General features: G+C 48.4%; 1 protein-coding gene across 1 annotated transcript; it reads left to right on the top strand.

Annotated features, from left to right (window-relative positions):
* Positions 1-5,061: 5,061 nt before the first annotated feature.
* On the top strand, positions 5,062-16,936 carry KCTD7 (potassium channel tetramerization domain containing 7; the record flags this gene model as incomplete). The annotated part of the gene is made up of 4 exons (XM_081089827.1): positions 5,062-5,205; positions 8,093-8,262; positions 12,205-12,383; positions 12,816-16,936. The coding sequence occupies 4 exons, from the start codon at positions 5,062-5,064 to the stop codon at positions 13,190-13,192; spliced, it is 870 nt and encodes a 289-aa protein (XP_080945953.1). The 3' UTR covers positions 13,193-16,936.
* Positions 16,937-17,249: the final 313 nt, after the last annotated feature.

The raw sequence follows: 17,249 nt of genomic DNA, 5'->3' as shown, positions 1-17,249 counted from the left end.
TCTGACTGGTTCTCTTTTATGTTTCCTATCTCCATCTTTATGTTTCCTGTCTCTTTCTTAAAATTCTCACTGACTTCATTTACTCTTCCCCTAAATTCATCGAGATCCTTACAACCAGTGTTTTGAACTCGGCACCTGATAGATTGCTTGTCTCCATTTTGTTTAGTTCATTTTCTAGAATTTTGTTCTGTTCTTTCATTTGGGGAAGGTTTCTTTGTCTTTTCATTTTGGCTTATTCCCTGCATTTGTTTCTGTGTATTAGGTGCACCTTTCACAGGGGTCGCCTAAGACCATCCTGCATATCAGATATTTACATTACAATTCATAACAGTAGCAACATTACAGTTATGAAGTAGCAACGAAAATAATTTTATGGTTGGGTCACAACATGAGGAACTGTATTTAAAGGGCCAGAAGGTTGAGAACCACTGACCTAGTATGTCTCCCAGTCTTGGTAGAGTGACCTTATATAGTTGGTGTCCCGTGGTGCCCAGTGGCATATCTCCCTGGTCACAGCTGCTCCAGGCGTGTCTCTTGTGTGTGCCTCCTTAATGTAGTTGAACTTTAATTGCTGTTGGAATGTCAATGGGAGCAACTGACCCTCAGGCTGACTGTTTGTGAGGCCTGGCCATGACTACAGTGGAGGATTGTCGTGCAGGGGCTGACCCCATGGAGCAGGATTCCATTTAGAGGGCTCTGGTGTCTGCAAAGTCCACCCTTTGCTTGTGTTGTTTGTGGAGGTGGTTGGCTGTTGCTCTGGTGGGGTGTGAAATTGGCCACCAGGTGTATTGGTACTGGGGCCTCTTGGAATGGGCTCTGGTGTAAGCCGAGGTGAGCTACTGCCTGTGCCTGGTCTGGGACCCCCTGGTATAAGTTTCCAAGTTCTCTGCAGATGGTTTTCATTTGTGCTGGGCTTGGAGGCACCTGAGAGAGACTAAGATGCAAACCGAGGCTGGCTGCAAACTATGCCAGGCTTGGGGCTGCTTAGCAAGAGATATAGGGCATGAAGAGGCCAGGACTGCTTGTTTGCAATTTGTGAACCTTTGAAAGATTTTTAGGAAAGTCCAAAGCGTGAGCAAAAACAGGCCATTTGTATGGAATAGCTGTTGGAAGCAGCTTGGGTGGGCCTGCAAGTTGGGTGGAGTGGGGTCTCAGGGAATCACCAGGGCAGGGCAAATGGTGTTATCCAGGTTGATGGAGACTCAGGCCTGGCACCTGCCTGTGCCTGCAGGATGGGTGAGGGGAAGGCTCAACAAAGGAATAATGGTGGTTGCCAGCACTTCTCTTTGGGAGAATGTTGCCCTCCAGTTCTTGCCCTAAATCCAGACAAATTTAGTTCCTCTCTGTATGTCTCTGGTGCTTTCCAAGGGGCTGCCCCAGTGCTGGAGCACAGATTGAGTGAGTCTGTCAGTGAGTAAGTCTGTGCTTGGGCCCTTTAAGAGGAACGTCTGGGACTCCAGCAACCTCCGTCTCACTCAGCCATAATCCCTGCTGGTTTCCACAGCTAGAAATGAAGGAGATTTTATTCCCAGCACTGGAAGCGCAGTGCGGGGCCAGGACCCCTCTCTCCTCATGCGGTGCCTTTGAGGCTGAGATATCCCTTTGATTTTAACCACCACACCTGGATGTAGGATCAGCTCCCTCACCATCTCCGCCCCACCTACCAATTTCCACGTGGCTTCTTCTGAATATCCTTAGTTATAGGATTTCTGTCCAACTAGTCTTCAGGTGGTTGTTAATGATGGTTGTTCTGTAGTTTAGTTGTAATTTGATGTGGTTGTGGAGAAGGTAGGCACAACATTTATTCACTCAGCTATCTTGACTGGAAGTCTCCCCAGTTTCTGAGTACATGGGTTTTCATGTATCATATCCATAATTGTTTATATGTCTAAAATACTTAAATAAAAAATAAAACTAAAAGAAGATAATGTGGAAAAGAAAATACATTCTTTTGTTCCCACTTTCATTTCCTTTTATTGTTGTTAAATTATTTATTCAATAAATTAAAATCAAGAGAGAAAATTCAGTAGCTGAATCGGTACTTTGGAGATTTGTCAGCATTCAAAAGTTCTTTTCTTTGAGAAGGCATTGGAAATAGAATCCAGTTTATGAATCTCAGGGCTTGATGCCTGTAGAACTATTTGTTCAGTTGACTCTTGGAAAAGTAATCCCAGGGTTATAACTGCCTGTATTCAGAGAGCATCCCCCACCTCTGCGTGGGCATCCCTCCCTCAAAGGCTCACTGACTTTCCCTTCAGGCCTCATGTGAACTGGCCTGGAAGTCATTCCACTGGGAGGTGGCGATAGCAGCTGCCAGCAAACTGCCCTGCTTTCCCAGGAAGCCTGCTCCAGCCCTTTCCTACTCACTCAGCAAGTCCTCATTCCAGGCTGCCGACCTTGGGTTTCTCCCTACTGTGTAAACACACCAAGTGAGGAGCTACATTCCTGAAGGAAATTCTGGCAGAAATGGAAATGAAAACTCCAACACATTCAGCAACCTACAAGTAACTGCACATGGACTTTCCCATCTCCTGAATCTCTGGGTTTCCTTCTCATTTTCTGGATACAACCCTGATTTAAGGTGTTGGAATAAATGTCTCCTTGCCAGCCCTTAGTTTTATGGTTTTCTCATATGGATTCCTAGGGAAGGAGAGGCCATCTGGCAGGGTGGGTAAATGGAAGGAAGCTGGACCAGGTAACGCCTTGTTAAGTTACTTAATGAACCAACCCAATATCTACTCAGACTTTTTGTTATGCAAGATAATATAATTCTTTTATTATTTAAGTCACTGTTGGTTGAGGTTTCTGTTACAGCGGAGACATCCTAATTGTCGAGGGATGAAAAGGAATTTTTGTCATAGATTTTTGTTGTTGTTATAGATATTTCCAAGAAAGGCTGGAATGGTAGTGATAGGTAGAAGGCCTCTGGGGGCCAGAGTGGTGCTGCTCAAAGTGTGATTCAAAGGCCTGCAGCGTCAGAGTTACCTATCGGTTTGTTAGGACTGCAAATTCAAGGGCTACCTCCCAGACCTACCAAATCAGATTCGCTGGAAGTGGGGCTGGGAATCTATATTTTAACAAGGTCCCCTTCAGCAATTTTGATGCAACTGAAGTTGGAGAAAACACTAGCCCAGGAGACACCTACAGCTGGGAGTGTGATTGGTCCAACAGAGGAAGTGCTGTGCCTCTAGCTCATTACTAACCTCCCAGATGCTGATCTAATCCTCTGGGCCTCATCTTCCTTTTCTGTCACAGTAATGTGAGAATCAGATGAGGAACTGGGTGTAAAAATGGTTTGAGAGAGCTAAAACCTTGGTCCCTAGGGGCGTCCCTGAGCTGACCCAGCTGTACCAGTGAACACAGCATCCAAGGCTGCAAACAGATGTGCAAAAGGCTGGACCCCACCCCACCAGCCTGAGCTTCTTTGTGTAGGACCTCTCTCCATCTGTGTGTCCAGATGGATACTCACTTGTCATTTTTTTTTAAAATATATTTTATTGATTTTTCACAGAGAGGAAGGGAGAGAGATAGAGAGTTAGAAACATCGATGAGAGAGAAACATCGATCAGCTGCCTCCTGCACATCCCCTACTGGGGATACGCCCGCAACCCAGGTACATGCCCCCGACCAGAATCGAACCCGGGACCCCTCAGTCCGCAGGCCGACGCTCTATCCACTGAGCCAAACCGGTTTTGGCGTCACTTGTCATTTTTAATTGAACTCAGTTGCCCCTATTTTGAGTTTTCTTTTTTGGATTCCTGCAATCAGGAAGAACAGGAACCCTCTCTGTCTTACAACCTCAGTGACCTCAGCTGTTTCCTCCCACCCCACCTCTACTGAAGTGAGCCACCCCCTCCTACCCCGGATTCCCCTGACTTCCACACCTGAGGGGACACAGGACCCAGTACCCTGGAGGCAGACAAAAGACTACGTCTTGAGCCCTTCTGCCTCTCAAGTTACTAGGCGCTGCCCCCATTATGGTGTTACCAGACGGAAGGGGTCCATTTGCCTGTGCGCATCAAAGCCCAATGAGACACAAACAGGAGTTTTCAGCCACGAAAGTGAAGATTTATGAAGGAGATGGCACCATGCCCGGAGTCACAGATAGCTAACGCTTAAAACACTGGCTCCCCTGTGGCTTTTAGTGGACGGTTACATGGGGGAAAAGTCATTAATCCATGATGAAGGGAGTTAAGTTAGGGTCACGGTCAGGGTCAGGGTCAGGGTCGTGGTCAGGCTAGGGCAGCGGGTAATTGATCATTGCAGCTGGTCTTGATGTCAGCCATGGCCTTGATTTGTCTTGTTTTGCAAGGATTCCCTGGGTGGGCTGTTCTGGCGCCGAAACACAGCGAAGGCCTAGATGGTATCTCTAGTTTGACCAAAACCCTTTCTCTGTGGTCAACAGGCCGGAGGCTTCCTTCTTCATATTATTTGATGTGGACCAGAACCTCCTTGTCCTGAGCGCTGAATGATCCAGCAAGTGAGAGGGAGGTGAGTCAGGGCGCTGTGAGGCCAATTTGAGTCAAAGGGAAAACATAAAAATAAAAGGACAGATGAAAGAAAATAAGGTTTCTACACGGCGACCACGGAGCCACCCGCTGAGCCAACCATCAGGCCCACTCCGAGGTGGTGCCCCCACTCAGAGGCGGTGCCTCCCGCTGCTTGGGGGACCAGTGATGGGGAGAAGGCGTGTCCGCAGGTCAGAGGGCCAATCAGAGCAGGACAGACAAGCCGGCCGGCCCCAGTAGCCACTCAGGCGCGGGCTGACCGCTCTCCCTGCCCTAGGACTGGGCGAGCTTCCTGCCAATCAGGGGCGGGGCCAGCCGGGCCCGGCCAGTAGCGGGAGGCGGTAGCGTCAGGCGCCCAGCTGGTGGTCCCCGCGGTGGCCCGCTGCCCGGTCCGCAGGCTGAGGGAGCGGCGGCCCCGGCCCCCCGCGCCGCGCTCTCCGCCCCACCCCGCTCGCCGGCGGCCTCGCGTCATGCCGGGCGCTGCTCCCCGCTAGCGCCGCCGGGTCCGTTGCCCGCCTGCCCGAAGCCGCGCCCACGACCCAGAGCCAGAGGGATGGTGGTAGTCACGGGGCGGGAGCCAGACAGCCGTCGCCCGGACGGTGCCATGTCCAGCTCCGACGCCGAGGACGACTTTCTGGAGCCGGCCACCCCGACGGCCACGCAGGCGGGGCACGCGCTGCCCCTGCTACCCCAGGAGGTACCTGCACGGAGCGGGCTGGGGGAGGAGCGCAGGGGGATGGATCCGCAGGTGCTGGGCAGAGCTGACCTTGGGGTGCCAGCCCGCTAGGTTCGGGGATCCCGGGTCGGGCTGAGGGCGGCTCCAGAGGGGCTGTCCCCTCCCCCGCCCGTAAAATGCACCAGGTGTGTCTTCCCTGCCACAGAGGTCACCTGGCCCCGAACCCCTCCTTCCAGTATTCACTGCCAGGAAGGTTGATTTAGTCCGTGCAAAGGGGTCCTGGGAGCCCCAAGAGATGATCGTGCCTCCGAGAAAATCCAAGAGGCCTTGGTGGTCACCCACACCCCGTGTCCGGCTGCCCTGCCAGCGGAGTAAGGCACTGTGTGCAGGTAGAAAGCAGGCCAGTGGTTGGTGTGTCCACCCTCATCCGACAGCTCCCTGGCTTTCCCTCACCAGCTGCCGTGCTGTGGTGCCCAGTGGCTTCCCCTGGCCTTCGTGTGAATGACAGCATCATAGTAACACCTGGAATGGCCCGTGGAAGAGGGAAAAGAGTAGGAGAGGTTGGCACTGCAGCGCCCTGAAGAGAGAGACTAGAAAGGAGGAGGAGCTAAGGGAGAGTCAGATGTGGGAGAATGTGATGTGTGGAAACAGGAGAATGGACAGCGCCCCAGAGGGGCTGGGCAGGGCTAGGTGAGGCTTTGGGGAACCAGACAGTGTTATTTGGAGGCTACAAGTCCATAGTGTTAACATCAGGAGGCCCTTGTGGAAATGAGCAAAACTCTAGAAGTACTCTTTGCAGTTGGGAAAAAGGAGCCATTAGAGCAGCGGTTCTTAACCTGTGGGTCGCGACCCCTTTGGGGGTCGAACGACCCTTTCACAGGGGTCGCCTAAGACCATCGGAAAACACATATATAATTACATATTGTTTACAGTAGCAACATTACAGTTATGAAGTAGCAACAAAAATAATTTTATGGTTGGGGTTCACCACAACATGAGGACCTGTATTAAAGGGTCGCGGCATTAGGAAGGTTGAGAACCACTGCATTAGAGACACGGTGGTACTGTTTTTGTGTTCGTTGTCATTGGGGGGACCATGTGGTTTGGAGGAAAGAGTACAGGACTCAGAGACTGGAGGCCAAGACTCCAGGGCCAGCGCCCCCACAGAGTACATGGCTCCATGGGCGATCTAAAACTGTTTTTTGGTTGCTTTCTCCTCTCTGCCTCAGTCTTTTCCTCTCTAATATGGAGCAAACACTTGGACTGGTATGAGATATCTTTGGTATGCACATAGATTATTTGAGTCCTTGCTATGCACCTAGAACAGCTTTAGAGGAGCTATCGAATAAGCAGAAGGCATTTCCTGTCCTTGGGGTGCAGAAGAGTGACAGTACATATATACATGGAACTGTCAATACTATTTCATTCACCCGTTCAGTGCATATTTGGGTGTTTACTGTGAGACAGGCACTGTGCAAGGCTCTGGGTAACTTTTATTTAATGTATATTTACCCTGCTTTACTCACAAAGAATTTGAAAGCTGGAGAAAAGGACTTACTAAATAAATATACATAGACTTTCACTGGAGCCTGAGAGATGTCGTAATATTGAAAAGTATGCACTGGGACAAAATGTTAATCTGGAAGAGGAGAGTTGGAAAATTAGAGAGGACTGCCCTTGTTTCTTTCAACATCATGAGCAGTGAAAGATATCAAAAAAGAAAAAGAACAGAAAACATCCCAAGCATTTTAGGGAGAACCTAGGGCAGTGATGGCGAACCTTTTGAGCTCGGCGTGTCAGCATTTTGAAAAACCCTAACTTAACTCTGGTGCCGTGTTACATATAGAAATTTTTTGATATTTGCAACCATAGTAAAACAAAGACTTATACTTTTGATATTTATTTTATATATTTAAATGCCATTTAACAAAGAAAAATCAACCAAAAAAAAAATGAGTTCCTGTGTCATAGGTTCGCCATCACTGACCTAGAGCTTCTCAGGACAACGCTATCCCATCATTCCCTGTTCTTCACCCTGTCCTTGCCTCCAAAACCTTAGCTGGACTGGGACTCATCTCACACTACAGATGAAGAAGGAATTATTCGACAGACATCCACAAGCCCTGCTGTGGGCGGCCTCACGATTGGGAACAAGATACTGTTCCTGCCTCAGGAGCTTGGGGTCTAGAAGAGTGGGCCGCCAGAAGAAAATAAATCACCAGTGTAGTGTGCTAGGCACTGTAATGGAGAAGAATGCGGCATACAGTGAAGGCAACAATGGAAGGAGTGTTTGGTTAACTCTGTCTTGTGAGCTGGCAAGGGACAATAGAGCAGAAATGCTCACCAAGTAGAACTTGAATAGAAGCTCTTAGAATGAGTGGCTGCTGCTAACCTATATGGTGCCTGGGTGTGAATTGGAAAAAGAACACACATCTGGGCTAGCAGATTACTCTCATCCAGGCACCTGCAGTGAACAGTGTACACCACCATGGGGGGCAATCGCAGCTGCTAGATGGGCAAAGGGATAGCGGTAAGAGCATTTTGGACAGAGAAGACAGCATGAGCACCGGTACAAAAATGGTAAATTCAGGAAGTGAATGGAGGACAATGAAGGCTTTGAACTCTAGAGCGGAAACAACAGGATTGGGGTGGAGGGACCTGATTTAGGAGTTGTCAGGAGGATGGATAGGGCTTGGCAACTGGTGAGTGCGGGGAAAGGGAGGAGAGGGGAGTGTTTCAGGAAGACTCCTGGGTTTTGGTTTGGGGTGACTGACTGAATGGGGAGGCTTTGATCAGACCCAAGAAGACTGCAGACAGAGCAGCCCGGCTGTCATTTTTCTCACCTGGCTGAACATGCAGCTGTTTTGCGTGTTTTTTTTTTTGTTTTTTTTGTTTGTTTGTTTTTCAGTTTCCTGAGGTTGTTCCCCTTAACATCGGAGGGGCTCACTTCACCACACGCCTGTCCACCCTGCGGCGCTACGAAGACACCATGCTGGCAGCCATGTTCAGTGGGCGGCATTACATCCCCACTGACGCTGAGGGCCGGTACTTCATTGACCGGGACGGCTCGCACTTCGGGTATGTTTCTCCCTCTGCGATCATCTTTGTGGTCCTAGCAAATGAGGGGCCTGGGTGGGCATGGGGCTTTAGTATCTTCCATAGAACCTAGAAGAGGAGAGAACATACTGACAGAATTTCATAAATATGTCTATTAAAATGGATCAAAATTTTTAGTTTCTTTTCCAGATGAGACAGGGACAGCTGGAGAAATCTCAGGTAACCCACACTGGCTGGTTGTGATGCACCTGCTTCTATCCTACGTCATTTAAGACTGTGGAGTTGTCATCTTGTGGAAAGGAATAGGTGTGATCCCATCTAGAGATGGGGAGCTTCAAAACAGCTTTTTGGAGAATACCCTCAGATCAGATTCTGGGGGTCAGCGTTGCCCTTAGGGAGGAAGCAGGTTGTGTGACAGTAGTTCCCTGACTTTTTTCAATAGATTAAAACAAATGTTTTTATTGATTTTTTAGAGAGAGAAGAAGGGAGAAGGATAGAGCGATAGAAACATCGATGAGAGAGAAACATCATCGATCAGCTGCCCCCCTCAGGCTTCCCACCGGGGATCACAACCCAGGCATGTGCCCTGACCAGGAATCGAACTGGTGACCTCTTGCCTCCTGGGCCAATGCTCAACTGCTGAGCTACACCAGCTGAGCATAGAAGTTTAAAACAAATGAACAGGAAAGGTGTGGGAAGGGCCAACAAAGGGTTGCCATCCTTCAATGTTGCCCAGAAAAGTTTCCAAAAAACAAAAGAACCTTCAATTATTACTGTCATTTTAACACTAAAACATGGAAACACAGACTCTCAAAAAATAGTCTTTCCCAAAAAAGGACTTCTGACAACCTTACACATAAACCATTTAAAGACTTTTTTCAGTTTCCTTGTTGGTGAAATGAGAAACAGTTATAGCGGCCCCGCAGGCCTGTCATGCGGATTAAATAGAGAGCCTTGGTGTGACCCCTGGCCTGGTCCATTCAGAGTGTGTGGCTGAAGCTCTTTCCCCTCCAGTCTGACTGTGGAGATGACCGAAGAATGAGCGTGGTCCTTGACCTTGGACAAAACGACCAGGGAGGCAGAAGCTCTCAATCACTGCACCTGTGATGGCCTCCAAGTAGCATTTCCCACATGGGGAGAAGGTCATTTTCCTCCTCAGAAAGGAGACTCTGGTCAGATAACTTGCTCTGAAGCATATGGGTTTCTCCATTGGTTTGGGGTTGTCCGCAGCCTCCAGAGCTGAGAAAACAAAGTGTCACATTGCTGGGCAGAGCTATAAAAAGGTTTTTGTTTGCAGGCTGTTTGGGGGAGGAAAGCGCTGGCCCCAGCTGGCAGCTCCCACAACACTCGTGGCTGGGCCTTGCCCTAGGGATATGTTTTTCAGAGCTTACCAAGGTTTGCTTAAGATCCTGGAGGACCAGTTTGAGGAGGGGTCGTGGGGAGGGGAATAGGATTTGGCTTTAGCTGGAGAATGACAGAGCAGGCAAGGGTGTTGGGCAGAAAAGTAGGATATTGTGGCATTTATCCTCAGACTGCTAGGCTCCAGGGGCCTATGATTCATCAGCAGCAGATGAAGTTGTTGAAAGACTCAGATGAAGTGTCCTGGCAGGGTAGCTCAATTGGTTAGAGCATCTTCCCGATACAACAAGGTTGCAGGTTTGATCCCCGGTCAGGGCACATACAAGAAGCAACCAATCCTATATAATAAGAGTATAATATGCTAATTAGCCATTATGCCCTGAGGCATAACGACCAAGTGCATCACAACCGGATCACGGATCAGCAGGAGGGTGGGCCAGCAAGGTACAAGTGGGCTGCGCAGAGCTACAGGAGAGGGCAGCACAGCAGGCTATGAGGGGAAGGAGGGAGGGGGAAGCTACAGGAGGGCGGGACAGTGGGCGGAGAGCTACAGGAGGGCAGCAGTGACCTACTGGCTTCAAGCAGGCAGCAGAGAGCTACAGGATGGGGCAGAGCAGCAAGCAAGTGTGAGGTGGAGAACTACAGGAGAGGGCAGGGAAACAAGCTATGGGGGTGGGCATGGGAGGAGCTACAGGAGGGCAGCAGCGGGCGGAGAGCTACAGGAGAGCGGCAGCGACCTACTGGCGCATGGATTCATGCGCAGGGCTACTAGTTAGTGCATAAATAAGTGAAACATCAAATTGATGTTTCTCTCTCTCTGTAAAAGCAATTAAAAAAAAGACTCAGATAAAGTAAAATAGGAATTTAGGGCATTTGCTGGGGTAAATTTCTCTGCTGGTGTAGCTCACACACCCCTAGCACCTGCCACGGAGACTGCTTGAGCCTCCACTTGGGACAGTTTCCCATTGTGATCAATGAAGAGCGCTTTGGATTACAGTCCGGACCACTGTGGGTGTGGACTTGGAGTCAGCCGTTTCTGCATCTGAGCCTCTGGCTAATTGTGGCCCCTTGAGCAAGGTTGTTCCTTAACGTCTTTGAACCCCCACTTTTTTCCTCATTTATGAAATGGACATAAGATGGCACTTATCCCATAATAATATTGTTGAAAGGCTTCAGTGGGATAACACATAATAGTAGCTGACGCGGATTAATATTTGAGTGTTAGCTGGTGTTGCCTTATAGCCATAGACTAACTAGAGGGGTGACAGCTTAATCATGGAATTTACTCACATATCTTTACAGAAAAGCCCTTGCCACACCATCCAGTGATGGATCGGATTACTCTTAGCACTAAACAATTTGAAAAGAGCCCTAACTGATTTCGCTCAGTGGATAGAACATTGGCCTGCGGACTAAAGGGTCCTGGGTTTGGTTCCGGTCAAGGGCACATTCCTGGGTTGTGGACTCGATCCCCAGTAGGGGGGCCTGCAAGAGGCAGCCGATCAATGATTCTCTCTCATCATTGATGTTTCTCTCTCTCTCTCCTTTCCTCTCTGAAATCAATAAAAATGTATATTAAAAAAAGAATTTGAAAAGAGAATTAAGATAACTGAATTTTTATTTTAAGAAAATGCAGTATGTGATTTTTAAAAATTTCTATTTATTGTTGAAAGTATTACAGATGTCACCCCCCCATTGACCCCCCTCTACCTTTCCCCCTCCCAGGCCTACCGCACTATTGTCTGTGTCCATAGGTTATGAATATTTGCATATAAATTCTTTGGTTAATCTCTTTCCGCCTCCCCCTCCCCCCTTCCCTCTGAGATCCTGGAACCAGGATGTTAGGTTTAGGCATTTGACCTTCTCCATATAGCCACAGAATAATACTAATGGCAAGGATATGTAGAAGACGAACTTTTCTACATTGCTAGTGGGAATGTAAAATGCTACAGTCACTTTGTTAAGCATGCACTGTGACTGAACAATTCTACTTCCAACATCTACCCAAGAGAAATTGGTGCACGTGTTCACAGCACGTCTTATATGCAGGAATGTTCATCGTAGCTTTGCTCCTAAGAGCCCCAATTGGAAACTACTCAATGTCCATCAACAAAAGAATGGGTAAATGATTGTATGGGCAAAAGTAGGTTTACAGTTGTTCGTATGGAAAATAATATAAGAATAACAATACAAAAATAAATTGTGTTTTGTGTACTCACAACTGTAAGCCTACTTTTGCCCAACCATGTATGTTAAGAGACTAGTAACCTTTCCATTATTCCTATATATACCTAATAATAATAATTGTAATTATAATAATGATACTGCTAGTAAGAACTATTAATACTTACTGAGGACTTACTCTGAGCCAGGTATTTTCTAAGCACTTTTTATATACTAACTCATTTAATCCTATAATATTATGGAGTAGTTTTCTTATTTCCCCCCATTTTACAGATGAGAAAATCAAGGCACAGAAAGGTTAAGTTCACATACCCAAGGTTACACAGCTGGCGGTCTGGTTCCAGATTCTGTGCCCTAACCACTATGTGGCACTGCACAGTTCCATCAGCTCCTCACCAACCTTCTTTCCTTCCTGCTCAGAGATGTGCTGAATTTCCTGCGCTCTGGGGACCTGCCGCCCCGGGAACGTGTGCGGGCTGTGTACAAAGAGGCCCAGTTCTATGCCATCGGGCCCCTCCTGGAGCAGCTGGAGAACATGCAGCCACTGAAGGGGGAGAAAGTGCGCCAGGCATTTCTGGGACTCATGCCCTATTACAAAGGTGAGGGGTCAGGTCCTGGGACAGCCAGGGTACACGGGGAAGGAGGGTTGCAAGGCATCTGGCAGTGCCTAGCTCGCCACCAGAACAAGGTTCACGTGTATTACTTGAGACACGAGAGAATCCAACTCTTTCTTGGTCCCACTGGGAAGATACAGGTTAGGGGGTGCCCACTTTGCCTGTGACTGTCATCAAACCACATTTCAAAAGGATGGTCCTCATCCCATCCCCTTGATTTCCTTTTGCAGTGGAGAGCCATGACCCCTCTTTAACTTTGTGTCCTGCATAGGCCCAGAGACTCTCTTCCCCAGGAATCTGTCTCTTCCTACTTGGATCCTGCCATCACTGGGGCTCTCTGTGCCCTCCCACTGCCTTGCCCCACTCCCTACCTGTTAAGCCCCGTCCCAGTGATGGCTGCTGTATTCATCCCCATAGACCATTTGGAGCGGATTGTGGAGATTGCCCGGCTACGCGCAGTCCAGCGGAAGGCCCGCTTTGCCAAGCTCAAGGTCTGTGTCTTCAAGGAGGAGATGCCCATCACCCCCTATGAGTGTCCACTTCTCAACTCTCTGCGCTTTGAACGGAGCGAGAGTGATGGGCAGCTATTTGAGCACCACTGTGAAGTGGATGTGTCTTTTGGGCCCTGGGAGGCTGTGGCTGATGTTTATGACCTGCTGCACTGCCTGGTCACAGACCTGAGAGCCCAGGGCCTTGTCGTGGACCACCAGTGCATTGGGGTGTGTGACAAACACCTCATCAACCACTACTACTGCAAGCGCCCCATCTATGAGTTCAAGATCACATGGTGGTGAGTAGTCCTGGTAGGGAATAGAGCCCCTTCAGGGAGGGTATTCATTCCCCTTAGTGGATCTGGGAGTCAGATCCCTGGAAGGGCTCCTGACTGCCCCGGAACCTGCTGAGGTGAGGACTGAGCCCGGAGGCACAGCTCCAAGTGGACGGAGGTGCAGCTCTAGTCTCCCCTGCTATTCCTTGGGGTCAGGCTCAGGGCTTGTGGCCCACAGGATCCTGGTACCTGAACTTACCTGGCCTCTCCTCCAGGCAGGGCAGTCTTTACCTGAGGCCAATGGGTCTGGCTAGCTTGGGCTTGGCCAGGAAGTCCAGAGAGGTTTTGTTACTTTCTTGACTTTGCAAGAGAGTCTCTGCCCTTTTTAGAGCCACATTACCAAAATAATATAGGCACAGTCACTTCCTCAGCCCTGTGCAGGTGTTCCTTCCTTGTGCTCAGCGTATAGGTGTGAATGTAGAACATGATGGGGGATTTTATCCAGACAGCCACTCCACAGTCTCTGGCTGAAGAAGGAGCACCTTCTTTCCCTCCTTCCCCAAGAAGAGTCCCCTACTTTGTTTGAAGATGTGAAAAGACTCTTTCCTCCCAAAATGTATTCTTCACCACTTTTTGGAGATGTAACCATAGTTACCAAAACTATGCACCAGGTTGGCCTTAGAAAAGCACAATGTTTACAGCCCTGCTTTGGGCCTTGGCTTCTATCTTCCACAAACCTTCCTTGCTTGAAGGGTTATCTTCTCACAGGGCTGGATTATAAATTTGAGGGGCGCCTTTTGAAGATTCTCTAAGTCAAGCAGGCAAGGTGTCTACATCTGTTATCTTTGAGATGTCACATCCTTTCTGGAGGCTCAGAATACCTCTTGGGCTGCCATTTCATCTGTCAGGCTCCAGTTTGTGGTGAACCCTTTGATGGGATCCCCCTCTTTTAAAAAAATATTTTTTATGTTTTAATTACAGTTGACATATTTTATTATATTAATTTCAGGTGTACAGCATAGTGGTTAGACATTTACCTACCTTACAAAGGACCCATCTGACATCAATGATTACAACATTATTGACTATATGCCCTATGCTGTTCTTTACATCCCTTTGACTATTTTTCTTTTTTCCAATTACAGTTTACATTCAATATTATTTTGTATTAGTTTCAGGTGGAACCCTCTGTTTTTTAAACCTTGCTTTATCCCACTGACATTCTCCTTCTAGGAGAGTATCTGTCCTAGAGAAGAAACGGAAGGGCTGGGTGAGAGGCACTGCTATCCCAGGGGCTGTAGGAAGACAGCAGCAAACCTCCGTGATGTTTTACTCCCCACATTTCAGAGAGAAAAAAAGATCCACGAGGTTCTGCTCCCACTGCGTTTCCTTCTCACTCTGTGTGCAGCCTGGAGCAGCTAGTCAGGGTATGGACATGCATCTCCTAAAGGAAGACTTTGCAGCACCAGTATTTGGAGTGTAGCATTTCTGTGCTGCAATAAGGGCTTCTCTCTGTACTCATGATTGTACTTGGCTGTTTTGGGGTGTTCTTGGAGGGAGATTTTGTTATATGTGAAAAGCTGGTGAGGACAGCCTCACTGATCTCAAGTCTTACAAGACCAGATTGGTGATGTAGGGCAAGAGGAAGCCGAAAACATCTGCCTCCTTCTGAGGAAGAGAAGGCCAAGCCCTGGACCCTTGGCTGAATTCCTCCCTGAGGCAATGACCTCCTGGCCCGTGTGTGGGAACAGAGATCCATGGCATGACTTTACACTCTTATATCCTATTCTTATATGAGTGGAGCAGAGATACAGATGGAGATCTAAGAGGAAAGTGGTCAGTCTCCTTGGTTCCGAGATATGTATTCTTTCTATTGTTCTCATCCACAATGGATCGTCACGTTTCTGGAGCTGATGTCCCTGCTTGGAGTTCAGCTCAACAACATGCCTCTTGCCTTTGGTTTAAGTTGCTCTGATTGGTGTTACTGCCTAATACACGTTGTGGTTCAACCACGTTGATTTTTTGACAGACACCGAGGCAAGCTATTTAGGAAGAAGTCAATGTGAGTAGAGAGCAGATAATTAAGCCCATCGCTTTCAGTAACCCGGGCTTGACCCCTTCTCTTTCCCACCCCCAGCACAGCGCATCACAGTGCTTGGTCATTTAGAGCCTGTACATGCAAGACCCGAAGCAGCTGGTATGCTCAAATGCAGGTTTGCTAAGAATGGGCCCTGGAAGACTTGCTTGGGGCTACAGGGACGCTGTCCCTGTGCCTCTCATTAGAGACACCCATTTCTCTTTCCCTCTGCGATGTCCTCAAGGTCGTGTGCTCTGTGCCATTGTGGGGAGACCGGGTTCTAGGCCAGTAGACCAGAAAGAGCCAGGACACTGGCATCCAGCTTAGAGCTCTTTTTAAATGGAGTGAACGAGTTCAGTGGCCCAGTTTGGCCATTCTCTGATAAGAGGCCAAGGCCAGCCTGAACAGTGCTCTTGGAGTTGGTGGTTTGTGGTGATGGCCTCCGAGTAAAGGTTGTCTCTGAGAAAGTGACTTCTCCCAGTTGGGTCCCTTTTTAACTCTAAATGGCCAGGCCCAGAGTGTAAGAAGGGTTGAATGCTTCTCTCTGATCGAAGGAAGGTATATTTTTATAGAATTCTTGTGCATAATGTCAGTAAATGCCTCTCACCCTGACAATGGACTAGATTCATCCTGCCATGGGACAGGCCCTGGTTAGTGATGTGTCAAAGTGCTGCCTCTGGAGCTTCCCTTTTGACTTTGGGCACCTTCTCTCCCAGGTGCCATGCTCACTGGTTGGGAAGGTGGAAGTTTTAGGAGACAGGACTCTATGGTATAATGGGGGCCATAACAAAATTCAATAAAATACTTAATGGCAACAAAAAAGACGGAAACAAAACCACAGTGAACCACATTATGTCATCCCAGTGGAGGAATTCTTTGGGCAGTGCTCTAAATAGAAGAAATAGAGGAATTGTCACCATTCTTTTTCTACCTCTGGCTAGTTCACCAGGCTGTCCTGTGCTTAGCGTTTGGAAAGCAGTCAGTTGTGCTCTGAAAGCTTCTATTCTTTCTTCCCGGAGCTTAGGATATTCTGGGAACTGTCTGAGCCTCAGGCTAATCAGGTGGTACAATCGTGCTGTTCTGGGTTGCTCATTGGAGGAGTAGGAAACGGACTTTTGCAAACCACAAAGTGGGGTGAGCCTCAGTGTGTGATCTTGGTGTAAGCTGGAACCTGAAAGAGGCTCCAGATACACAACAACAACAGAACAAAAACTACGCACACCGAGCAGTTTGATCCAGGTTAGAATTTCAAACATCAGCCTTCTGCACACCTCCTGTCTGTATTTGAGTCTGATATAAGTGATTAAGCTTTCTTGGGGACCATTTTGCTGGGGCTCTTTCATGAAGGTGGTGCCTGCCTCATGATCCTTAAGAGGGAGGCTTTAATCCATCAGAAGCTGGAGTATTGGGAACTGGGGTAGGAGAAGCACTTTCTGGAATAAACATATATGTATACATATGTTAATTGGGGGGAGGGTGGGGTGGCAGGGGGTTAGAGGAGGTGGGAGCAAAGCCTGGGTGCAGTGATGAGTCTGGAGTGTGGGAGGTCACCTGGGCTCATTGTCTTCCTTCTGTATGGTGTTGGGCTTGTGTGCACAGTAAAGCACTTCCTGTGTTCTTTCATTACTTATCTGTGAGTGCTTTGGTACATGGAGCCTCAGTACCCTCACGTGGCATTAAAGTCAACAATAAGAACCTGGGTGCTGTGCCTTTCTTTTTTAGAGACTTACTCTCATCCCTCCTTGGCCCCCCACTTTGCCAGCAAATATGTGTTGATTTCTCCTTAAAATGTGGTATGTTTCGGGTTGCCACGCTTAATAAAACAGGCTCTTCCCTGAGATTGGCAGATGAACGTCTGCCCTGACTTGAAGTTAAAGGGGGATGGGCCCATGAAGGCTCTTCTGCAGTTCCTTTAGCCTTGTCTCAGTTCCAAGTAGGTGTGCACCTAGGCAGACAGCTCCGCCTTCTGCTGAGAGGTCTCCATGGGAAGAAGGTAGCACAATTGTAC

This window comes from Myotis nattereri (genome assembly GCF_964212035.1).
Source record: "Myotis nattereri genome assembly, chromosome: 4".
Classification (NCBI taxonomy): Eukaryota; Metazoa; Chordata; class Mammalia; order Chiroptera; family Vespertilionidae; genus Myotis; species Myotis nattereri.
Note: the sequence above shows the minus strand (reverse complement) of the source record. Positions and strands in the feature narration are given on the sequence as shown.